Consider the following 26,726-nt stretch of genomic DNA (forward strand, 5'->3'; position numbering starts at 1 on the left):
CTCGGGTTGCCGGGTCTGTCTCCCCATTCCCCTCCGAAGCTCTCTGGACACGGCCCGCGTGGGGGGCGCCCTGCTCGGCTCCCGGAGCAAGTCCGGCCGTGCGAAGGGGCCCCATCAACCCCAGCCTGGCCCTGGGCCGGTCCCGATCTCTGCCCAGAGCCAGCGCGTGGCCGAAAGCCGCTGTCAGGCCGCAGCGGCCGCCAGCTCGGGGGGAGTCGTGACTCGCGCACCCCGCCCTCCCCCCGCCCCAGGGTGCCCGGGCTGAGGGCTCCAGCCGGATAAAAGCAGAGCCGCGCTGACCCCCAGTCGGGCCGAGAGACGCGCGGGGTTGACGAGGGAGCGGGTCGGCACCATGGAGAGCGCCTAGCGTCCCTGCCCCACGCCCTCTCCCACTTCCCGCCGCCAGCCCCGTCGCCCCGGCCCCGCTGCTGCCGGCCTCCCTCTCCCCGGAGCCCCCGGGGAGCGCCAGGCCGCCGCTGCCGCTCTCGGCGCCGGCGCACGCTGCCTGGCGCTTGCACGCGGGGGCACTCCCGCGCCGGGACTCTCCCTCCCACACAGCTCGCTGCAGCTCGCCGGCTCCGAGGCACGGCTGGCAGCTCCGCAGATGGCAACGCCAGGCTCCGGCTTTTGGTCCTTCGGCTCCGAGGAGCGATCGGGGGAGGCGGAGAACCCCGGCACAGGTAGGAGCGCGGAGCAGCCCTGGTGGGGGATGAGTTCCGCCACCGGCCGCAGGAAAGTTCCCGGCCGCTTCCCGGGATGGGCTGCAGCGTTACCTGCGCCCCGCGTCCCATTCCCTGCCTGCAGCCAAGCGGGCTGGAGACCAGCTGGGCCGGTTCGTCCCGGTCCGTCCTGACCAGCAACAGAGCGCGCAAGTGGATGCGGATGAGGCAACAAATAATCACCATGGGGTACTCCAAATACCACCCAGGGCAGCGCTGGCAAAGGGAAACGCAGCCATCCCAGCTGCCCTCGGACTTCGCAAGGGACTCGGGACCCAGGGCTGGGTTGCAGGGCAGCTTTATTGTAAAGCCTTTGCTGCAGCCAGAACTGGACCAAGGTGCCGCAGGATTCTCCAGGGCAGGAAGGAGCGACGCCGACATAAACCTGAGTCTACTCCAGGGGGCCTTCTACCTGGCTGGGCGGGGGGATCTCTTTGGGGCGAGAGAGGAAGGGGAGAGGGAGGGGAAGGGTTGTGCTGTCTTGGGGGATATTAAGAAAGTCATATTCTGTGTCACCCGGAAAGTGTTTGCTCTTCGAGTTCTGAAAGTTAGACAGGAGGGACAGTTCCCACCCAGGCATCCAGCCTGGAGCCACCAGGGCACTTGAGCCACGCCGTTTCCGAGATGATCCTAAAGATACACCCCAGATAATACACACAGCCCTTTTTCTCTTCCAGCAAAAGCGTGGTGTCAGGCTGCCCAGAAGTTTACAGGAGGAATTGGAACCAAACTCTGCGGTAAGCGGGGGAAACCAGTGGTAGGAAATTGCAGGGAAATGGTCAAGAAGCAAGAAAGAACTCGCAGCCCCCTGAGGGACTCTGCGGGATTCTCAGGTTCCTTTGTGCTGGCCGAGAGGGTGAGCGGACCGCGGCGGGGGCTGCAGTCCAGGCCCTGGGTTTTCACGGCCGATGTATTTAGGCTGCGTCTTTTGTGTCATCGTTAGCTTTGCTGTATGGGGATGGAGAAAAGCCCACGGAAACCGGGGCGAAGGAGGATCTGGACTCCGCGGAGAAGGCACCGGCCTGTACCTGCACCGACAAGCCCTGTAGCTGCCAGAGAGCGGATATTAATTATGCATTTTTACACTCAACAGGTAACGATACCGCGTGCGTGTGCTTGAAAGTAGGTATGGAAAGCCTCCGACTTCCCAGCTGCTCGGGCTTTCACAGTCCACCGTAACCCTAGGGGCAGACCTGGCTCGTACACACAAGGGGTGGAGACCCACAGACGAGCTAAATGATAGCGGTTGGATTCTCAGGGCTACTCTAGGAAGGAAGGTTTGGGACGGGGTTATTTGGATAGCACGGACACTGGGATTAAATATACCAGATATATATCTCCATATAAACCCAGTATTGCTCTTCGGAGCTAGTTCTAAGTGCCAGCCATCGGGCCTGCCTGGGCTTGCTGTGAAGAAGGGTTTCCCTGTTCCACTCCGGACTGCGGGGTGATCTAAAGATGACAAACTTTTCTCACACACCAGTGAGCTATTCGGACTGGCTTGGCCTCTCAGCTGCGCTGCCCGAGGAAGAATGAAGGCAGCTTTTGTTGAGAAACACGAAGCCATGACAGGCGAGCACGATTTTTAATTCCGGCCATTCTTGCCAAATTAATGAATGGACAGCTCGGTCTTTCTGCTCCAGTAAATACCCCAAGCCCCAAGGGGGATGTGCTGGGTAGAAACGGTCCCATTCGAACCACCAGCTCCGCAGGTTCCCTTCTCCTGGCCCATGGACAACAAGCAGCCTTGACAATCTCCTACATATTTAATGGCTACAGGGCTACAAAGATACAGTCAGAAGAAATGGGGATTTCCCTTAGCGCTCTGTGCGGCACGGGCCCGCACAATTCAGTTTAAATAAAGATACAAATATCTATGAATAAATAAACATCTGAATAAATCAGAGCATAACGTGTTATTTCACGGAAAGGCACTCAAACATCACTAAGGTATTGCAACCCTCCCATTTGACCAGACACAAAAAAGCTATTTTATTGTGATGCACTTCTGGGTCTTCCACGTGTATCATTTGCAGTATTTACCTATTTTCCCCTGAAACTCTTTTCATTATTCCTTTTCCCTTCTTTTTTCAATGTTTTTAAAGTTGGTCAGAAAATGCATTTTTCTACACAAATTTCTAGTTAACAACAAATTTAGAGCTTGACCATATCTCCTAGAAAAAATATTTTTGAAATAAGACCCCATCGGATTGCTTACCAAATCAAAAACCCGATCCTCCGCTCATTGAAGTCAATAGAAAAGACCTAAAATCAGTGCGGGCGAGATTGTGTCAAAAATCTATACATTAAACAATAAACTGGAGCTAACATTTCATGTATTTCCCCCCCCCCCCAGATCTTCTGCCAGCGTGCAATGGGGAAATAACAACTCTGTCTTTCCTACAAGATGTTATGGATATTTTGCTTCAGTATGTGGTGAAAAGTTTTGATAGATCAACAAAGGTTATCGATTTCCATTATCCAAATGAGCTTCTTCAGGAATATAACTGGGAACTGGCAGACCAACCACAGACCTTGGAAGAAATTTTGTTGAACTGCAGAACAACTCTAAAATATGCAATCAAAACAGGTAACAGGCATGCTCAGATACTAGTCTGTGATTTTTTTTTTACTATTTTTTTTTAAATATCACTTGCTGATCCTTGGAAAGTCAGTGAAGCTGAGATAGCATATTTCCTTGTGTGGCTTTAAGCAGCTATTGTAATTTGTAAATACATAACAGTCGATAAAAGAAAGAAAGAAAACTAAGAAAGCCCTGGCTGGGATGATTTAACTGGGAATTGGTCCTGCTTTGAGCAGGGGGTTGGACTAGATGACCTTCTGGGGTCCCTTCCAACCCTGATATTCTATGATTCTATGATTTATTGGAGCTATTAATATTTTCCTACGTGAAATGTACAGTGTTATAGTTTAAGTACAACAATATACATTTTCCTTAGTCAAATGCATGTCCCTGTCAAAGGGGGAACCTGTATGTATCAGTCGCTACGAAATAGCATTCTCCCACCTTTGTAGCTCTTTTAGCACTTACTTTTTACACCGAGCACATTTTGGGCCCCCCTCATCCATTCTTTACGCTCTTCCATCCTAAACCGCTAATGGGGACCAAATTCAGCGCTCGGTTACAACGGTATGAATTCGGAGCTAAACAAATGTAAATCCGAATTTACACCGACGTGGCAGAATCCACTCCCTGAGTTCTCAGTTCATAAGGCATGCAGGATAGGGCCCCTGAAGCAGAGATTTATTGCTACTCCCCCAAGCGAGCACTTCTAAGAAGAAAGTGTTACCGTTGACCGGTGGGGTGAGGAGAAAAGAAGCAATTAATTAATTTGTCCACTAAAATTGCCATAAGAACCACATTAAATGGAAGTTCTGAGCAGACAGCTGTGTGCTGAGGGCGATGTTATTTATACAAAAGGCCACTAACTCTCCTGTGTGCCCAGTGGATCGAGATAGCCCTTCGCATCAGATAGCCCTGGCTTTGAGTTCCGCATCTCCAGTGTCTAAAAAAGCTGGACGCGGAGAATGAACAGTCCCGGTTCCCGGAGAACGCGATCTGGCTGCCCACTCCTGGGCTCGGTGTAACAATAGGAGAATCTGGCGCAGTGGAACGCAGAAAACATGGTTTTCCCACTGGGTTCTAAGCATGAGAAATAGGAGCTTGTTTAATGGCTATTTTTGTTATTGTCATGACCAAAAAATATGCCAATTAATTCTGATCTGTTCAGAGACAGCACCATTTGCCCCTGCTCATGTCGTTATTATCTCCACTTAGGCAACCTGCCGCATGGAAATGATAATCTCAGTGATGCTAAACGGAATTCAGCAAATTCGTATATGGACCCATTTAATTAAATTCCCACGGAATAAACCGAAAACAGAGAGCTGCCTTTAGCCTCTCTTATACTGTTATTTAAGAGAGCCGTTTGTGGCGAAAACAAGGGTTCAGGAAGCTCCCACTGGGCATTTGAATCGCTGGGGAAATATTTTTTAAATAGCATAAATCCTTTCAAAATGTGGGTCCAAAATCTGAAGGAGACGATAATGTGATGTGCATATCGGCTGTTCAGACTCTGCGGGAAACACGGGCTTGTTGCCTTTTAACAAATCGAATGGGGTGGAATAGACCCGAACCTGATCCATTGGAGTCTTTGGCAAAACTCCCATTGACTTCAAAGGGACAGGGTCGGCCCCGTGTTTTTACTATTTGATTCTGATGTTACCAAAGCTTCCCTAAAAAGAGCCGGGCGACATACATAGGAAATAATTGAAGTCATTACATTTGGTGGAACTCCTGGTCCGATGTCTCACTATGGCATAGGGAACAAATATTTTAACTGGATTAGATCAAACACTTTAGGACAGGGTTTGTCAGGCTCACTCTGCTGATACATAGGTGCAATTTGCATTACGCTTCCGTGCATATCGACGCAATAAAATTACTGCAAAGCGTGCACACACAAATCCTTCCAAATAATGTTACTGTTTCTGTTGTGCCATATAAATGTGGGGACATTTTCCCGTTTGTAATTAAAATATACAGAAGAACGATACTTTAAATGATATTTTAAAAGTTCAAATGACTGCAGTGACCATTTTAAAAGTTAAAGCATTTTTTTAAAAATTAAAATTAAAGCTGTTTGCTCGGGCTTCTTTTAGTTTCACCAGCAAGTGGTCAAGCTGGGACCCTGGTTTTACAAGAAAACTGGAGCAAGGGAATGCAACTCCAGACACACTTTGCGTGTGATTAGGTTTTAAATGGTGCCCGAAAGAAATAATGATGTATTGGCCCAGGGCTCTCCAGCTCCACTCAGTATCTCTCATCAGGAGTGTCGTACCCTCTGGATTCTTCCAAAATGTCCGGCACGCCAGAGCAGCCGCATGGAACTGGCAGCGAGCTGTCGTTTGCACGTTTCACGTGTCCATGCCGGTATCGTGATTACCTGGCTCGTTTGACTAGTCGTGCTAGCCGGCCTCTTCAAACCATGGTCATTTCGCTGCTCTTGGTAGGCTACTTGGTACCCCAGGAGCTACTGCGCACGAATCTCAGGCTGGCGCTACGCTTGCACCAAAGCCCTGGTCCGCGTGCGATGGCCTTGCAGTCGCGCGCCGAAATGGCGGCAGTCGCCGGGGAAAGGGGCGCTGTGCCGTGACCCCAGGCGGTAAAACCCAGCGAGTCTGGCGGCCACGTGCAGGACGAGGCCACTGCAGGAGGCGCGGCGGGGCTTGGAAACAGTAACTTGCTGGAGCCTTTCGTCACGCCTCTGGCGTGGCCCAGCAGCGCCCCGGCGAAAGAGTCTCCCGCGTCCATCTCCGGGCGCAACAAACAAAGGCAGCGGCACCCGCCCAGCCTCGGCACGAAGCGCCCTGTGGGGAGCGCCCCGGGGACCGGAGCAGGGCAGGCGCTTCGCTGCTTTCCGCTTGGCCCGTAGGAGCGAAGGCCTGGCCGCTGGGCTGCGGCTCGGCTCGGCTCGGCTCGCCCGCGGAACCGGGTCCCTGCGCTTCCCACCCGAGCCTCAGAGCTCATTTGCTCCGCTGGAGAGCCCATCTTCCGCGGCGGGAACGCCCGCCGGGCCGCCCGCTCGGCCCCCTCCCTGCTCAGCCCCGGCCGCTTGGCAGGCCAGGCCAGGGCAGGCTCCCGGCGGTGGGCTTCTCTGTCTTGCTAAGCGGGGGAGCCGTGTATTTTAGCAGCCGCCGCTTGGCAGAGAGGCTTAAAAACACCTGTTCCGAGCTGCGGGGTCAATGTAGAATCCAATGCCCTGAAGCCGCCTTGGGCTCTTTCTCTAAGCGGAGTCGACGTGCTTGGTAATGGATCCGAGGAAACAATCGGTAATAAACTATTGAATCGATCAGTGGAGCCTGCTATCCTGCGGCCAGCTCAGCTTTCCCAGGCTTTATTCGTGGGAAAGCGGATTTGGCTCTTCTCCCGTTGTTTACTCTATGGGTTGATTATCAATATTAAAAACTCACTGTGTATTGCTTAATTGCGATTGGTTAGATATGTCACGTGGTATTTCCCCCTGCTTCTTGCCTGGGTAAGTGCCTCGGTACAGGTGCGTCTGGTCCGAATTCTTATGTTTGTTCAGTTAAAATTCAGCTTCTGGGAACACTGGTGTATGCAGCGTTGCAATTCATTTCCGGAGTTTGCTGGAGTTTTAAAAGTCGTGGAAATTCCAGACAGTGAACAGACTAAGGACTAGTCACTAGTGTTTGTCCAGCATTGCTTTTGGTCAGTGCTGTTTGCTAGTTAGCCGGTAGGAAATACAGAAGGTTCATGAAGGTGGCCAGAGCAGGTTGATTGACAAAGCTGAATGAATACCAATGGCTTTTGTGTGTCTCTGTGTGTAGCTATTGAAAATACAGTTAGTATTAGAGGGCAACAGAAAACTGTAAATAAATAACAGAGAATGCAAAGGGGAAAGAGCTGCCAGCTGGGGATGTCAGTGCTCTGGGGTTATGTTGCTGGCTTTGACTGTGGCTCACTGTGTTACCATGGGCACATCACTTACATCAGTTTGTCCATCTGTAAGATTAGGATAGTACTGGGACTTCGCTATTTCACAGGTGTGCCTTGCAGCTTGATTAGTGTCTGTAGAGTGCGTTGGGTGACAGAGAAATATGTCCAAATTATCTATTTTTAAATTAATAAATCTAGCAGACAGTGGTATTCTCCTGTTTCCCCTTGAACCCACCTCAGATTTGGATTGCTTTTAGTCCCCTCCTCCTTCAGTTAGTTGCAAAACAATGTTGATAGCCGTGCACTGAGGTAGGAGAGCACTATTCTACCGCTTTTTCCTAATTCCTCAAGCAAGATCTGCTTTTTGGTCACGTGGGTTACACAGGTTTAAATGAGGGTAGAGTTTATTTCAGCCATCCAATAGGGTGAAAGAACTTTACAGTCTCTCTCGGACTTTAAGCAGTCCCAATAATGGAGAAATCCAAGCGTCTATAATTAGAGTCAGATTATCTCCTCTCCTGTTATAGGCGGAGAGCAGGGCCCAAATTTTGCTGAAGCGATGGTAAGTGAACGCATCATTCTCCCTGCCCCCCAGGATATCCCTGTGAGAAGGCCGTATGCATGCAGGACTCTGTGGTTTTGAAGGGAGTGTGGGTGAGCCAGCACCCGGTAGAGCTCTGGAAGATCCTATCTCTGCAGCATCACCCCCTGACAACCTGTGGGAATTTCCCCAGGTCCCTAAATAAGTGAAATAACTAAATAAGTTCTGTCAGTGCAACTTACAGAAGATCCTGTTCCACACTATCAGACATCGACAAAGGGCAGGGGTTGTTTGGTCCAGCTGTGGACGAGGAAAAGGTTGAGCACATGGTTCCTCAGGGAGCCATGCTGCTATGGGAGACTGGAGATAGAGATTGGCAGGAGACACTGGTCTCTGCAGAAATGCATCAGAACTCTGTTATTCCGCAGGATTTCCCCATAGACTCCCAGCTGGACCCCCATGGGTTTCCCAGACTTTCTGTGAGTTTTCCTGAGGGAGGACATGATTTGACCCTTAATGTTGAAAGCTACCACAGAATAGCACATCTTCACTGAGGCGGGAATTCACTTGTTGGCGGAGAGCCTGAGCAAGGTCCTCCCACATTGCTGAATATCTGTGGTATCCTTGTGTGACTGAAGCCATAATGGGGAGTTCCGAAGCCCCCTGAGCATTAGGGGGATAGGCTCTGTGCCAGCTGCAAAGATAGAGGGAAGCATTGATGATTGACCAGAGAAAGGGGTCATGGATCTGTACCAATGGATCATGGTCATGTACCAAGGGTCAGCAATCCTTGCATAGAAGGTGTGGGCTGCTATGTCCCTGGATTATGGGATGGGAGGAATTGGATTTTGTTTCCAACTACTAATCCACGCTTACTTCCAGCCACAAAGCCCAATTATTCAGCCTTTGTGTGCTGTGAGCTGGGGGGGCATGTGGGTAATTCTCAGCACAATTCTTTTAGCCATGTGTATGTGCCTGATAACAGACCACGAGAGACTAGGAGATAAGTTTTCTCTTGTTTTTTGTTTGCATTTCCTCAATCACCCTGCTGTATTTTATGTTTCCCATGTGGTCAGTACCAGTCTGCCAGTTGGGTTAGGACAGGTGTTTTCTAAGCAGGAACGCTTTCCTTTGAATGAGATGATATTTACGTAATTGTTAATCTTTCAAAATTCTTGCTGGTAGCAAAGCCATGTAATTCTAAACAGGAGGGCAGGACATGACTAGTCAAGTGAGCTCTATGAGTTATTTGTATTCCCAGTTTTAATAGCTCTGGGCATATTTTTGAAATAAAATATCTGACAGGAGGTTAGAAAAATCCAGAAGTCGGCGAGAGAAATCTTGTAAATGGACTACTCATCCCATTGAATATATTTTCACGCATCATTCCGACATAGCAGCAATGTTCCCTTTTGTCAGGTTTATTTAAAATCACAATTACTAGGAAGCTCTGTTATTTATAATTGTATTCTGACAGCAAAGAAATGCCCAGTATTACCACAGTCCATGCCATATTTGCACAATCATCAGCCTCTGAGTCATGTTCAAAGCAGTCAGCAAAGTGTTCCATTTTCTCATTTTGCCCTGTCTTTTATAATCATTAGCCATTCATCACTGATGTTGTTATAAGCAGTGGCAAGCGCCTCAGATGGTGTGCTATGCATGCCTTTCAAACGTAGCCCAAGCAAAAGCAGTCAGTGACAACATGTGACACACATGCAGGGGCAAACAGCTATTTGAGTGCAGCAGCATCATGCTAATTTTCAATACAAATGGCAAGAGCAATAGAAAATGATAGAATTTATAATTCCTAGCTCTACTTCATTGTTCCTGTTTTACTTATTTTGAAATAAGAAAGGGGAAAATAATCTCCCCATTACAAAAGAGCTGTTGTTGTGTTTCACACATTGATGATGCTTGTCCATTGTGTAAAAATCCTGAGATAAATACACCAATCAGTATTGAGCAATTTCATTCTGCTTCCTCAGACTTCTGATACATTTTTTCCATTTTATGCAGGGCATCCTAGATATTTCAATCAACTTTCAACTGGATTGGACATGGTTGGATTAGCTGCAGACTGGCTGACATCAACAGCAAATACTAATATGTAAGTAGCTGAATTTGCCACTATTATTATCTAGGCTAATTTTAAAATTAGATTCCGCAGTATTTGCTGTAGCTGTAGGTAAAAGAAAGCCTTTTATGTGAAACTAGCAGGAAAATCATTTGTCTGCCTTTTAAATTTTAATACAGCCAGCATGTTATTTTAAAACTGTTTTGTATGTTGTCGCCCATAAAAAAAATTCATCACGTAAATAAAATGACAGCTCTGATAAAATTCCTGCAAATGAAAGGGGAAATAGTTTTGTATTTTGCAAACATAAATAAGTAAAATGTGAAATGGAAACATAAACAGCTGTTGTTATATAAATAGACTTGCTTACCAAAGAACCCGACCTTGCAATCCGGACTCCGGTGGGTTAGTGCCATTGGTTTCAGTGGGATGAGCCAAGTGGCGAAGGGCTGCAGGGTCAGCCCCAAAGTTTATTTCTAAGGCTCCAGGCCCACAAAGTGTGGTATGCTCATGATTTTCTTTGTGCACTGTGTCCCATTGACTTTATTTGCATGTGAAGTGAAAGGCCTTGTTCTGGTCAATAGCTCTTGAACGCATGATAATAATGTGAGCCCCTGTCCTGCAGGAAGCTGAGCAAGCTCCACTCCTGCTGAAGTCAATGGGAGCAGAGTCCTCCGCACCTCACAGGTGTGGGGTTCTAAACAGTTAAACTTCAAGGCAGAAAGAAAGTAATCAAATATACTGCAAAATATAGTTCTCTGCACTGTATGCTGATACAGTATATATACATAATATGGATGCAGGGTTTGACAATGGAAACAATTGTGTAGATATTTTAAGTAGTAAATTAATGTTTTAAATAAAAAGAATAAAATATGGCCATTACTGCATTTCAGGTTCACCTATGAAATTGCTCCAGTGTTTGTACTTTTGGAATATGTCACGCTAAGGAAAATGAGAGAAATGATTGGCTGGCCAGGGGGCTGTGGCGATGGGATATTTTCACCTGGTATATGACATTTCAAGCTTTCTTTGTGTTTCAGACTATACTGTGACAGACCTCATAACTAATCTAGCTAAAGAGTCAATACAGTGAAATCCACAGTTTCAAGAGGTCACTCACTAATAACAACCGCTGTCCTCTGTTGGATAAAAGTACTGCATATTTATGAAATTCAGGGATGTGATTATTAGGGATTTTAATGTCTGTCACTGTTGAATACTCCCTTCAAGCAAATTTATGCTGCATTATGAACAGCAATAGTGGTACATGGAAAACATAATCGGAAGAGACATTTGCCCTGCAGTTCTGCTATGGTCCTACTTCCTTATGTATTACATAAAATAAAATAATATAGTATTACTAATGAGACAGAGAAACACTCTGATGCCCTCCATCATTACAGTAGAAATTTAAGTGAGCAGGAAAATGTAGCATCCCTATCAGTAAATACAAAGCCTGGCCAAGATCCTGCAAATCCTTATGTATACGAATAATTTTACACAGGTGAGTTGTCCTATTGAATTCCAGGGGACTGCTCATGTGAGTAGTTATTCAAGTGTGCAAGCACTTGCAAGATCAGAGCCCTAGCTGCTTCGAGGCAAATCAATAAGTCAAGAAATGAGTATGATTAATTATAGAGGAATCATTGTCAGTGCCAAGCACTATTTCCCTGAGATGTCTCATATTTTCAGCATGCCATTTAATCTTTTGCATTACACTCTTCTTCACTTCCCATTTTACTCTGAAACTTTATTATTTAAAATTACGTATGTATTTATCTCCCAAAGCTACAGAAACTATCCAGAAAAGGGACAAAGACTTAGCACTCTAAAGATTACCTTTGTCAATTTCACAACAACAGCATGACCTCTGGGGGAGGAATCTGGTCTGGAAAGAAAGGTTTAGTGGCCTCACGGGGTGGGGGGGAAAAGATGTTTTGACTATCACCCGATGAGTAGACTGCACAGCTAATCATCACAGGTATTTCTGAGCCCCCCCATGTACACTGAGTGTGAAGTTCATTCCTGTGCAGAGGACCAGTGCAAAGCCCACCTCGCATGCCACTCAAGAGGGCTTAAGTAGGCTCTTGGGCCTTGTTCCGGCCCTTTGCACAGGAGTGAATTTCAAACATAGTGAGAGCGGGAAATTTATATTACTTATTATTAATGAGCATTTAAATAGCACTATATGAATCTGACCTAATTCCTACTGAAGCAGGGGGAGTTTTGTTCCATAATGCACAGGAACCTGCTGCTGTTCGTGGGTATTACTATGCCTGCTCACAGCCAAAGCACTTCACATACAGAATGTGAAAACCAGAAGAGGGTTAAGTAGGCAAAGTGAGAGACTGTAAACTGCAGTGCGTTCAGCAATAGTGTACAGATAGGAGCAATTCCTTGATTACACTATCGTCACTTTCCTTCTCCTGACATAAGGAGGGAGGACTGGATTGTGCCTTGCTGAAAGTCAATATTATACATGGCTCTATAGCTATTTGTAGACTATGGGTCGAATTCAGCCTGGACTATGTTGGTTCAATTCCCGTGGAAGACTCTGGACCAAATCAACTGTAGTGTAATTTACATGTTGGATGTTAAGGTGGTCAGAGAATGAGTATAAGTGTTAAAGTTGTGTAGCTTGCACTGATTTGACATTCGGTGGGTTAGCAAAGCAAGTGTAACATTCAGCAAGTGGCAAATGAGGTGGATTAGCAATCAACAAGAGGGTATTATTATTTTTATTTATTGTTTGTATCATGGTAGTGCCTGGAGGCTCCAATCAAGCTCATGGCCTTGTTGTATGGGGCACTGTGCAAACATACAGTGAGAGACAAGTCCCTGCCCCAAAGATCTTACAATCTAAATAGAAAAGACAGACAAAGAATGAGAGGGGAAACGGAGGCACAGAGTGGTGAAGTAACTTGCCCAAAGTCATATAGCAGGTCTGTCACAAAGTTGAGAACAGAAGGCCATTAGACAATGCTGCCTCCTCTAAGACAAGGAAAGATAAGATGAAGCAAAGGGAATCTGCAACCAGGTACCACTTAAACCCACTCACGTCTATTTTCTGACCAACTTTACACTCAATGTGCAACTTACACCATTGTTTATATCACATCTGAATTTGTCTCATTGCCTCTAAAAGCTTCCTCTAGATCAGAGGATTTCACCATGTCATGGTGCCATACTAGTTAACAGTATGTCCTACTAACTAGCTGTATTCTGCTACTCTAGGTTTCATTTGTGGGGTGCTCATTGTTTCTGCTTTGCATACAATCCCTTCTTCTACACCTGAGATGTACTGGATGGTTGGGTTTGCCTTTTAGCTAATTGTTCTCTGCACAGCACTACTAATCAGGAGGTGGCACAAAGAAAAATGCTGTCTCTGATTAGGGAGTTATTGAGCCTGTGTGTACAGTGTCTGCATTCACAATTAGAGCTGGCCAGGAATTTTCTGATGAAATATTTTTGCATCAGAAAACATTGAGTAGTCAAAACCAAAACTGCTCGTGGGAAAGGATCAGTATTGATGAATTTCCTGATTTGAGAAATAATTGGAAAAAAAGTTTTGTAATTGTCAAAACAAGACACTTCAACACTTTCAAAACAAAAAGTTTCATTTTTCAGTGTGAAACAATGTTTTGTTTTAAAATTTTTGTTAATTTACATCAAAAAAGATTTTAAAATGTAAAAGGTCAAAACTGAAAAGAAAAATTTCAGTTGACCTGATCTAATTTTTTTTTTTCTGATGATCTGGTCTCAAAATGTTTTAAGATTTCACTTTTTTTTTCCCATGATTCAGGATGGAAAAAAATTTGAAATCTCGAAAATTCTTGTGGGGTAGGAAAACCATTTCCCACCAAGCTTTTAATCACAACTAATAAAACAACTTTATAGATTCTAAAGACTTTCTTGTTCAAACTACATGATGGAGCAGCCCTGTTGGAGTGTAAAAAAGCCTAGTACAGAAAAGAGGATTAATAACAATACTGCTTGGACAGTACAAGCCAATGGACAAGGCAATACCGATGTGGATGGTAATTAGGCATATCCTTATTACTAGATTAAAAGAGTAGCACAATTAGGTAGAGGGCCTGTTTCAGTTATGAAGTCTGGTAGGTGGTTATATGAGGTGGAGTGACCCACAAAACATACACCCAACTGGAGAAATCCTGGCCCCATTGAAGTCAGTGGAAGTGTTGCCATTGATTTCAGTGGGGCCAGGATTTCACCAAATGGGTCAAATTCTGGAAATATGCCGTTTAGCCACAAAAACAAGGCAGCACCCCTATGTATAGTCCTCCTATGTTCAAAATAGGAATCTTCCTTCCCTGTGCAGAGGAGAAACTAGCTTCAGGAGAAAAGGAGGAGTTTTGGGTAGGGGCTCCACAATCCCTGGTTTTATGGAATGCACATATACACACTGGTCATCTGGAATGTAGTCTTGTATCATTCATATATGATTTCTGATCAGAGCAGATTACTTGTTTATACTGTACTTCACACTTCTTAAGAAGCAGTAGCTATTGTGCCAGATCCGCTTGTTTCGGCAATAGTCAAAACCATCTTTGTCTTTTTCCTCTATGTCAGGGTACTGTACCATCCCCATTTAGTTCTAATCCCTGCATCTCCAAATGAAAGAATAGTTTTATATAAAGCTCTCACTGCTGTGAAGAAAAGTCTCTAACTCCATCCATTCTCTGCAATTGACCATATACAGACCTGATTTTGAGCTGTACTTTTGCAGGTGTCTTTGGCACCCACAATTAATTATGGGCATAAAAATGTGTCTGCAAAAATGAGAGCCTAGGCTGAGGCCCATTAATAAATGTAATTCTAAATGGCTAAACAATAAAGGGAGTGATAGAAACAGTCAGTTGATGTAGGAACTCCTACATTCTTAACTTGGTGTTGACACTAATTCCATTTGTTGCCTTAGACAAGTTATTTAGACCAAATTTCTAAGACTCAGCTGCCTTAATTTAGGCATATAATTCTACAGTGAGGCAACTGAATACTTTAGGCATGTAAATTTGGCCTTAACCTCCCTGCTTCAATTTCTTCGTTTGTAACAATGAGCATTAAAATACCTACATACCTCACAATGCGTTGTAAAGAATAAACCATTTACAAGCCTGCTTCTGCTCTCACACCAGTTTGATACCGGTGCAACTCCATTGACTTCAGTGGAGCTAATCTTAATTTACACCAGTGCAAGTGAGATCAGAATGAAATGCACGTCTTATAAAGACTGAAGATTAGTCTTAATTTAAAGAAAAACCCTGAACTAGAGTATCAGTTAGAAAGGGAGATACAAGCACAATTCTTGGCATACAGTGGAATAGTATACATAACTCCTTGTTCACTGTAACAAAAAGTAAAAGTCAAAACAATGTGAAATTTACCAGACGAAGCCCCAGCTGGTGTAATGTGATGTAACTCCATTGAAGTCAATGGAGTTACCCTGATTTACACTTGCTTACAATCTGCCCCACCATTTTTAAACCTAAAATATAACAATTAAACAGATACAGAACTATTGTAAAACCTGCAGCCGGGGTGCATTATATCCCATAGTAACAATGGGTTGTTGGGCTATATCCAGGCTATATATATATATATCTTGCTGAACTACAGGTCCATTTTACCGAGCTTTTAAAAAGAAAAGAAACCAAAGAGCACCTTTTACTGTGTTTCTTGTGTCTAAATTGTTTAATCTAAGCATTAGCAACTGAATTATGTAGATCAAAACATAGTTCAGCTCTAGACAAGGTGTATCAGTCTGACACTTGAAACTGATATTTTTAATCAATGTATGAAAATGATTTTGATAGAATATTGTTAGAGAAATTTAATCCCTCCCCATCCCCCAACACCACTGTGGGGAAAAAAAATCCTTTCAGAGGGCAGGGTTGTGAATAGATTTTAAAATAAAAAAAACTATTGTTGGACTGATGTTCTTTTCTTTTCTTTTCTTTTTTTCTGGTTGCCCTAATGCTTTGACCTGGTGGTATATCCAGGACACTGGATTTGGGACAGATGCTGGAGTCTTTGAGGGCAGAGAGTATGTCTCTCTCATGTGCCACTTGGCAACTTTTCCGGTGGTGTTTTACACATTGAAAGAGGCCCTTTGCCTTCTCACATATGGGATCAGAGCATCACATAAGAATACAAATTAGCAGCATGTGCAACTGTTCTTAGGAAAGAGATGGATATGTTTGGAGAATGGGGGGAAGTGGCACCCAGGAATGGGGAGAGGGCAGAAACCCATGACCCCATTTTGGCCAGCTTAACTTTTCACATGCGTCCTTACCTTGGGGCGTGGGAGGGGTGTTAATAGATCCATTTGGTCTATGCCCCCCAATTAGAGGAACAATGAGCAAGAACCATTCATGCTCCCTTGCCTATGAACTTGAGTTGGAAAAACTGTAACAAGAGTGTTTGTATTAAAATGATGTTAATAATGCATAGAAAAAATAACAGTGTATTACTGTGGACTCCAGGTGGTGCCATATCTAACATGTATGCTATGTTGATTGCACGTTTCAAGATGTTCCCAGAAGTCAAAGAGAAAGGAATGGCAGCTATTCCCAGGCTGGTTGCCCTCACCTCAGAGCATGTATGTGTTTCTATTTTATCCAGTTTGTTAAACTTCTTTTCTTAATTAAACCAGGACAGAAAGAATACCCTAGCAAGGGATTTGTAGCTACCTGGCTTCATTTCTGTTATACTCTCACTGGTAATAAAAAGGGATATACTGTTGTTACATGAAGGGATACACTGAATGCTTGATATTGAAATGTATGATATTCTAAAGCAAGATCTATAAATCACTGTGTCTTTCTGGCTTTCACTTATCTCAGTGTAAATTTTACTGCGAAATCCAGTGTGACTGAGCTCAGAATCAGGCTCTATAACACTCTGGCAGTGATTTCTCTGTTTATATTGCTCTAACAGAAATAGCAAGTCTCTGTAAATCCAAACATCAGTAACTGACACTGTTCCTACTATAATTTAATAACAATGTGATAACATACATGAAGACAGTGATATTTAAATGCCATACATGCAGTAGAATAAATATCAGATCTATGCTTGCTGCTGAACATGGGGGATAGGCTGAGTTTACCATTGATTTATCAGCATGAACCAAACCCTGAGTCCAGCTTCTTTGGCAATAAGGGATGCATATGCCCTAGGCACTTGCATAAACTGGCTGTGCACTGAGCTGACCAGTGCTAGGATGCGGGGAGGTGGCTTCACACATGGGATGGGTGAGGGGAAAAAACCACAACTGCCCCATGTGTGGGAGAAGTAGTGAGTTTCCCACTCCTGTCTCTCCCCATGGTGGAATTTTCTTGGCTTTAGCGCTGTATTAACCTCCCCATGTATGAGAAGAGGGTGGAAAGAGAACACAGGTCATGCTCCCCCTCTAGATTTCCCTCCAAGTGACTGCTTTAAGCCAAGGGCATCAGCAGGGGCGCTGCACATGCTCAGTGCCTCCCCAGGCCTCATCCTCAAAGACATCAGTGCCATATGTGGCAATGTGAACAGTCAAATTTGGGGTGTCCACCGTTGGGAAGGACAAAGGGTTAAGTGGCCTCAAAGCTGCTACATGGATGTCTGCAGGGAAGGTCCCTTTCAGGATCTGTGTTTGCTCCCATGTCTGCAGAGACTAGATGGTCCTGCAGGCTCTATACTGTAGAGCAGCTGGGCTAAGAATTTGGCCCCACAGCAATCAGAGAGAAAAATAATCCATAAAATAATAATGACTATCCAAAAAGGCCATGCGGCAATGGATACATAATCAATAGAAAACCAGGAACCCAGCAAATTCTTACAAACAAGGTTGTTTAAAATAATAATTCCCTCTGGTCACTATGTAATCTAACAATATTTCATAGAACTGGAACAGTAAACAATTAATCAAATCTTACTATCAGTCTCAAAATAATGAAATGAGCCTTAACATCATTGAGTTTTCATGCTAAGGGGCAGGAATATTGCTACTTAAAGTGACTAAAATGTATTCCAAAGTCAAGTGTGTTGTCAAGGCCACAGTATGTAATATAATCCCTGAGAGCTGATAGTTATATTATTAAATGGTCTTAAATTACAGTTATTGCCCCTTCCACAAAACAGCTGCAAAACCACAGATAACAATGCAGAATCCCAGTTTCCAGGGATCAAACTACCCTGTGAACTATAGTTTCCCACAAAATATCCAGTAGTATGCCTTTTACGATATTGCTTGATGAAACTGAGTTATTTGAGTCCTCTAACCCTTAGTTCATTACACAAAACTTGCAGGTTTGGGTGCTTTATTTATTTATTTTAAAGTATAATAGAAACGATTCCAGAAATGTCATAGTCCCAGCGGCATAATCCTATTTAGAATAGAAGTGTTGTTCAGAATCAGAACAGACTCGGGGATTTTTGGATGTCAGTTAGCACACCCAACTGGCCACCTTGTCCATGTAATACAATTCAACCTGACGTTAACTTCTTTCTGATTCAGCAACATGCCATTACCAAGCAGTGTTGCTACAGGGCGAGCATTCCACACACTCTGCCCCTCTATTTGTGTTTATGATGGAATAGTAAACCCAGGTATAAAATTGCTGTATATCTTTAGGTGAATAAAGATGGTGTGTCTGGAAAAGTAAAAATCCAACAGGAGCAAATCCAAGACAATAATATCAGCACAAGCAGTCGGAGTCAGTTCTCATTTTCACCAACATAAATTTGGAATACCTCCATCGTTACATTAATGGAGTTACTCCAGGTTTACACTGAAATCACAGTCTGGCCCCTTGAGCCAATGAATATTCAGACATCTAGTGTATGCTTCAGTTAGAAGACCCTTTGTATTCTGTACAATATTATGACATACCTTTGACTCTGCATCACTTCTATTCCATCCCACCATTTAGGACACTGCTATAGCTAACCTACAACTTTATGGGTCAAATTCAGCCCTGGTGTAGCTCTATTAAGATGCACTTGCTTACACCAGGGTTAAATTTAATGTTATATATTTACTGGCACAGCTTTCTCGAGCCAAATGCTGATCTCATTTGCACTAGATGTGGAGTAACTCCCTTCAAGTCAATGATGTTGGTTTGAGTCTGGTGTAAGAGAGAGGAGACCTTGTAAATGGATCCTTCATAGGTAAAAATCCTGGATGTCACCCATTATATTCCATTTTTATATAACTTTGCAAACCCAATGAAAGTCCAAGACTTAGAGCCACTTCCTTGGTTCCATTATGTCTGCTTTGTGCTGTTCTGGCAATGAAAAGCAGACTGAACACTGCTTTAAGTGTTTAGCTAAGGTGTTTGCTTATGTACTGTAGGGAGCATTGCATAGGCCAAGGAAAGTGGGGATGCCCAAAACACCTTTGTGGTGCATCAATTCCCATGTGCCAGAACAATCCCCTGGGGACCCTGGCATTTGGCACAACTTAGAGCAGCCCTATGGTTTCTATAAATTGCTTCTTGGGACTGGACTGTCACCTCAGGATCAGGTGTGTGTTGTTCCCCCCGCACCCCCGCTAAGCTGAAGTTGACATCAAATGCCTGGTCCTGTAGATCTGGTCCCAGGTGTATATTTGTGCACACTCCAAAGCAAATTGTTACGTATATGATGCAAACTGAGAACAGTATTTTGCACCGTATTTGTCCATATAGCTTTGCAGTTGCACCTTATACTGTAACTTTGGGCCAGATTCCTTTTTTCAGTTACACGTGTTTAAATGTAAAACTTTTGATCTGAAAATCACTGGGTTCTAAATACAAAAATAAAAAGTTACAGTGAAAAAAACCAGGTTAATGGTATTTCCCCTTATTCAACCAAATAGTAGAAGGATAAAGAAAAGAGACGCTAAAGATAAACACCTATGGATTGTTCTAAGCTCATTCACATTGGCTTCACACCACGTTTGTTCCATTGATTTCAGTGGAATTACACTAATATAAAGTGAGATCAATCCCAGGCTCTCAGCCATTACAATGATTTAAGAGTATGTAAGTAAATATCCTTCTTTGTTCCACATAATGCAAACTCAGATTTAAGAAGGGTATGAAATCCAGCTAGATTATTTGCTGAGTCAGCTCACGGAGGAATGCATGGCCTAGGGTCTGAGCCTGCATTTCTTGCAAACCCCAAAACCTTAGGGATCCTCAAGGACTGCAAGTTTAGGCCCTAAAAGGCTTTCACTTAATCTGTGGTCTTGAGATTAATTAAGGGCTATAGGGTCTCCTCCTAGGGTTCCAGGGATAAAAAGCAGCCGTGTCTGGGCATGGGTGACAGAAGAAGAGTACTGCCTCCACGTCATCTCCTCTCCTCCAAGCCTGCAGGAGTTTGGAGGGTAAGATAGTGCTAAGTGTCAACTTACCCGCTGCCCCATTCCACTCTGCCCAAGAAGGACTCAAGGAAAAATGGCAGCTAGAGTAATGACTGGCAACATGGCCCAGGGGCCCGGAAGGAGTCAGCGGGAGGCTGGGAGCCAGTGTGGAGGCCCAGGGCCTCCAGAATATCCCTGGCTTCTGCACATCCTTCAGATCCATGTAGATCTGCTGATTTTAGAGGCGGTCAATCTCCTTCCCTTCCCCCGCCACCCACCAGCACTTCTGCATGGGGGCAGAGGTCACCTCGTGCTCCAATAGTCAAATTTGTAGGTTTGTGGGAGTCACAGAATTTCCTGTCACATGCTTGGGAGCAGTGCAGGGGGTTATAGCTCTGATTACATCCATTAATTGTAATGAGGACCAAAGTTGGCACTGTAATGAAAACCATAGGGGTGGAGCTGTTCAAAACATATTCTCCTCAATGCTTTTTTGGCTGATAAATGATGCTTTGTCAAAGCTGAAACACTTGGCAGCATCCTAGCAATTCTGACAAAGCTTTTGCCAGTAAGTTTCTGGGGTGCAAAATGGTCACTTCCAGAGAGGAAGGAATCAACCTTTTTGATCCAAAAATGGACATTTTGATACAATTTTGTTTCACAAAAACATTCTAAAGTTTTGGTTTTGTTCCAGTGTACTGAAAACAAATTTCCAAATCTCAAATACTGTCATGAAATGGAATTATTGTTCTTCAGCGAGCTCTCCCTAGGAGATAGTTTTCCAGGCCCTGCTCCACAGATAAGGCTCCCAGAGGTAACACGTACATGATGGTGTTTTTAGGGAGAGATTTGAGGATACTGGAGACTAGGGTTTTCATTTGGTGCCATACAGTATGAAGTTATTCCTAACCGGGATAGTTTCTCCACTAAATGCATGGCAGAGTACTTATTCCTCTAACCATGCAGAGGAAGCGGGCAGAGGTTGTGTTTTCCATCATCTAGAGAAAAGTAGCTTTCTTCCCAACATAGAAATTAAGATCAATTTTAACGCTCTGATTGCCGTTTCTTTTTTGATTACCTCATACATAAGGATTCGAAAAATTGGTGGGCTTGATTGAGGAATAACTCCGTTTAAATCAATGTATTTACATCGTATACCGGCACAGAGTCCAACTGAAGTAAACGGGGCTCCATATGGACATAGGAGTCCACTCATACTCAGATCAGATTGCAGGATTGGGGCCTTCCTGCCAACAGCTCCAGCTTTGATTGCTTGGTTTCATTTTCAGACCTGTACAATTTCTCCTTGGAGCATTCCACAAATAAACCAAAGAAAACCAGGTGTTGGCCTTGGACTTCGTTGCATGAGGAAGGCTTTGTGCAGATACATTATTTGAAATGTAAAAGGTAGAAATATTTGCATGTCAGGGAGAGGCATAGAATTATGATAACTAATCCTCCCCTAACATTAACAAAATACCTGCTAACCTTCTAGCAGCAGCAAATATAACACCACACAAAGACACATATCTTACTTCAGTGTGTTTAGAACATTTATGTGACAATAACCAGCATGCACATACCCTGGGAGGATTCCATTTCGATAGAGAATTGCAATAAATGCTACCTTTTGCTATTAGACATTTACAGTGAGTCACTCTGGTGCAGAGAGTCCACATAAGGCCCTCCACACCATTTAAACCCTGGGTGGAACTGCAGAGGGAAGCTTCTTCGTACCCTTTGTGCCATGGAGGGTGTCTCCATTAAATAGGCTAATGTGGAGAAATTGTAGGGGACGAGACCCCACACTTACACAGGAGCCATGTTCCAGAGTCTCTACATAGAGATCACAGAGGTGCCTCTAAGGTGCCACTAGTACTCCTTTTCTTTTGTTTTGGAGGGTCAACTGACACTCTTCTATCTGATAGGCTGTTCAGCCTGCCCAGAGTTTGGGAGTTAATTCCCCACCCAGTTAATTCCCTTCACAAAGCTTATTTATGAATTTCCCCCGGACCAGAACAGACATGGGCATTGGGGATCACAACATTATAAGTTTTTTTTCTTCTTCAGTTTCAGACATCCCTAATTAGGAGATGATGATTTATTAAGCCATAAAATATGCAGAAGATTGAATGTCATAATCATCTATATATTACAGCAGGGATCATGTAAGATAAGAATAGGTCACCATATATTTCAGTGTCACCGAAATTGTTAATGAACCTTTAAATCTAATTAGCAGAATGATTTCAATTCTTCATTTTTTGGAAAGGCCTGATTCTCTCATTAATGGCCCCATAATAAATTTTTATTGTGCTTCCCACACTACAAAGTTCAATATAAAAAAAAGGGGGCACAAAGGATGATGGAGACAAACAAAGTTATTCCAAACACCCTAAGAAATTTTAGAAAGAGGAAAGAATCTCCTAGCTTAACATGTCCATTTTATGGTGGGTAATAATCTACCCTAATAAGTTGGCGTTAACAGTACTCTACCCTTCCTGCTTTTCAGCATTACATTTAAAACACTTCCCTTTCAAAAAACAAATCTAGGTTTCTCTTGAACCCTTCTTCACTCAGCTGTAATCCCTTGCTGGCATAAAACATAAGTATCTCATACATCTGGAATCCCTTGCTAAGCTATCTCAAAGAATGTCACCTGTGAGAAATAACTTCAGCTTCCTCAGTTTTACCTTGTAACCTCAGTTCTTCAGGGTTATCTTTGTTGCCCTCCATACACTTTCTGGAAGGCAGGGCTTTTCTTCCTGTTAATGGGGTGTCACACAAAAGTGGGCAGTGTGCTTTGTCAGCCCATTACCGGATACAGCACACTCCCTCACCTTATGTCCAGCTCCACTGCCCAGCATGTAAGGAGCATGGCTGTGCCTACTTCCAATCTCTCTTCACCACCTTCCTAACTCATATTTTCTCAGAGGGGTGTATAGGCATTCAGCCCCTGCTCTCCCCAGTCCATGACAGAATCCAAGATCTGGATAGCTTCTGCACTGCCACAGGGATAGGGGTGGGGCTCACTTCCTCTTCCCTTCATTGCCACACAGAACCCAGCAACACTCTAACCCAGTGCTAACATAATGAGACTTAATTTCTCACCAACTCCTCTCGGCCCCCGCCAGCTAAATATGTTTAACCTTTTGGTTATCTTGTTCACCCCTGTGTCAAAACAGGACTGTTCCCCCAAACTGATCTGTCCACTATATTCTTGAGTGCTTTATCCAGTTTAGTTTTAATTTACCCAAGTGACCAAGCTTCTACCCCTTCCCTAGGGAGATTTGTAGATCAGTAGTCTTCACTGTTAGGAAAGTTTTCCTAATACTCTGACTTGCTTTCTCTTTGCTCAATTTCATCCCATCACTTCTAATTAGAGCATCCAAAACAGTTCCTTCAAACACTAGTAGACCAACAAGAATGAAACAACAATTGTGCGCTCATATTTGTATATACAAGTTGAGCAACTGCATATACAAATGAGGATTCAGAAGTGTTAATTGCAGTTGCATTTTTGTGCATAAACCTCTAGACTGATTCCCCCCCCGCCCATTTATCCCTAAATCACTTTTGTTCCTTATCTCTGCAGTCCCTTCAATTTGTAAGCAACTTTCAGACAAGTGAGATGCCCAGAGCTGCATGCACTTTTCTAGGTTCAGTTTCACCAGGGCTATCAGCCTACCAGTGCCTTGAAAAAGGGACAGCTAGGCTTCGCTATATTCCAGTGGTTGCTTTAGAGCATATGGTCTTAATGTTCTTCCTAGTGGTAATCCACACAAGTCAATGTTTCCTCTTTTATGGCATTCTGAAAGATTTTATTTTCTACTAGATAGAAGAGTTACAGGAGCAATTCCATTTTACCAAGTGTAGAACAATGAGCCAATTTCATCCTTTCTGTAATGCCATTGACTTTAAAGCCAATGAATTACATTTAATGCCATGTCTTCAGTTCTTTAGCCCTTTTCTATATAACTGATATATTATACTATATAACATATAGGTGTCTTTTCACATAACACACATGTAATGTGTAGATAAATAACTGGATGGATGAAATCAATGATTTTCTTAAATTGGTAACATAATTGCTGGCTTTAGAGAACTGTTAATGAACTACCAGTATTTTGACGAAGTCTTACAGTTCCCCTCTAATCTGTCTGAAGATCAACAGAGTCTTCCTGAGCTCAGGATTTTGTTCTAAGGTTCATGATGTCAATAGCCTCTTAGTGGAGTCACAGCTGCATTTTCATAGGGCTCGATGGCTTGAGTGCACATGATGACATTGCCTCACGAGAGGTGCTGGGGAGACTGCCTCAGTGAAAACAAGCCTTCCTGGTGCTGCTCCTGCCACATGGGCAGAAGGAGGAAACTGCTTCCTCTGGTCAGCCAGGGTATCACCTCCTCCCTGCTTCCAAGGGGCTTCTGCGAACCTGCTATGGATGCGCTTGTGTAGTTGCATAAGGGATGGAAAGCAGCTCGTTGATCACCATTCCACTCTCGTGAAGCCGTGCCTGAAGAACCCACAATCCAGCCCTAAATCAAGACTGGGTCCATGAATCTGCAGGAATAAAGCTCACCCTTTACTTACCTTAGCAAAAAACATTCGGGTGTGTTTCTTAACATGCACATTAAGGATTGCATGAAAAAGAGTGCAGAATTGTGACAGAGAGGGGTACAATGCTGAGCAGAACTGTCGTATGTTTATTGGATTGAACACCATTTACCCTTTCACGAAAGAGACAACAGAACTGTGGGAAAGAACATGCAGGACTTGAGTAACTCAGTTCAGCTGGGGTTTTGACAAGCCAGACCATGCCAGTGTATAGAGTTGCATTACATGCAAACATCTATTCTTAGAACACTTGGGGCCTGATCCTGGAAGATGCTGAGTGCCTTTGGGAGGTACTGAGCACCTTCAACTCCCACTGAAGTCAGCATTTACATGCCTGGTTCCTGGGCTCCAATTTAGCCAAACTTGTAAGCACATGCTTAAATCCATTCCTATTCATCAAAGCACTTAAGCATGTGCTAAACTTCAAGCATGTACTTCAGTCCCATTAAAGTCAATAAGAGTTATACAGATGTTTAACTTTAAGAACATGGTTAGTGGTTTGCTGAATAGGGATGATTTACTGAACTGGGGACCTAGAGCACAGATTGCAGGACTGGAAAACTTAATACATGATTTTGGCATAGCTGACCAGTGTACAGTGCTGGTATATTGCAGTCACATACCACAGGGGAAGTTTCAGCGATCAGTTTAACCAAGAAATATTATTACATCATTAGGAATATAGGCCTGCCATGGGCTGTATAGACCCCAGGTGGACCGGCAACCGAGGAATTAATGCAGGAACTGCCAGCTAGTTCTGTATGGCAGCCTCACAGCTGGGAGAATAAAAGAGCTGAGAAGCAGAGGAGTGGGGCAGCTGCCAGAGGAGCCAGCAGTCCAGAGAAAGGAGGTTCTGCCAGCAAGCTAGTTGAGACGTGGCCCCAGAGTGACAACAACCCAAAGAAGGGATGACCTGAGCCACAGGCTGCAGAAGCCTACAGAACTGAGGGAGGTAGGAAGGAGCTCAGGGTACAGCAGGAGAATTGATGAGAACTGATCCTGCCTGCCTGGGTTAAGAGACCTGAGCTGGAACCAAGAGGAGTGGGTGGCCTGGGTCCCCCTACCTACCTCTTAACCGAGATATAAGAGCCAAAGGGGGTTCCAGGTTCCTAGAGGACAAGGACCAGATAATCCCTACCAAACATAGGGGATGTCTGTACACTCCAGTGGGACAGAAATTAACATCCCTGCCCCCGGAATAGGACTATAGAGATTGAGACAAGAAGGGCAGGCTGATTGCCCTGCCTGTCTGAGCAGAATCTGTGCAATGCTGTGTCTGACCAAAGAGTGGCATTGATGTGTTGAGGCGCCAGGACACAAGGCATCCTAGAGAACTGCTTTCATACTCCATCTGTAACTTCAGTACTTGTTGGTTCAAAAGTGATTTTGTTATGACTAACTATGACGGTCTGCAGGATTGCATTTCGAGTGCAGTGCCTAGTGGGTTAGTCTCTATCCCAGTATTATCAGCATCTTTTTCATAAAATCCTTTACAAATATTTGCAATAAACACATCTCTGTTCTGCTTAGAATTGTCTTCAGGAAAGGAAAGCCTTCTTTCTACCCAATTGTATAATCCAATGAGTCAATTTCTTACATTTGACAGAGGAGAGAGACCAAACTAATTAATAAAAGCCTGTTGATTTCAGGAGTCTGATAAGTGAAGGAAAACAAATTATTTATCCTATAAGAGAAAATCCCTGTTGTAATCCTGCCAGTTATATGACTGATAAGACACTACTCATATAATTATTCATGTAACTTTAAGAAAAAAAATTAAGGGTTTCAAAAATCAATTATTTAATCAAAACAGCACTTTTTCATTAGTTTACTAGATCACCTAATATAACATATCCTACATTATTCCATAAATAGCTATGTTAAGAGAATATTTAGAATGCACAGTTCAGCCCTAAAATTCAGAAAACAATTTATTTTTCAA

General features: G+C 43.9%; 1 protein-coding gene across 1 annotated transcript in view; it reads left to right on the forward strand.

Annotated features, from left to right (window-relative positions):
- Positions 1-490: 490 nt before the first annotated feature.
- GAD2 (glutamate decarboxylase 2) overlaps positions 491-26,726 on the forward strand; it is a 52,828-nt gene continuing 26,592 nt past the window's right edge. The window contains exons 1-7 of the mRNA XM_084620946.1: positions 491-680; positions 1,397-1,456; positions 1,663-1,812; positions 3,076-3,309; positions 9,761-9,851; positions 10,715-10,827; positions 16,325-16,440. Coding sequence (XP_084477072.1) covers positions 605-680; positions 1,397-1,456; positions 1,663-1,812; positions 3,076-3,309; positions 9,761-9,851; positions 10,715-10,827; positions 16,325-16,440 — 840 coding nt within the window. The 5' untranslated portion in view covers positions 491-604. The remainder of the gene's footprint in view (positions 681-1,396; positions 1,457-1,662; positions 1,813-3,075; positions 3,310-9,760; positions 9,852-10,714; positions 10,828-16,324; positions 16,441-26,726) is intronic.

Source organism: Lepidochelys olivacea (assembly GCF_965140295.1).
Source record: "Lepidochelys olivacea isolate rLepOli2 genome assembly, chromosome: 2".
Taxonomy (NCBI): domain Eukaryota; kingdom Metazoa; phylum Chordata; order Testudines; family Cheloniidae; genus Lepidochelys; species Lepidochelys olivacea.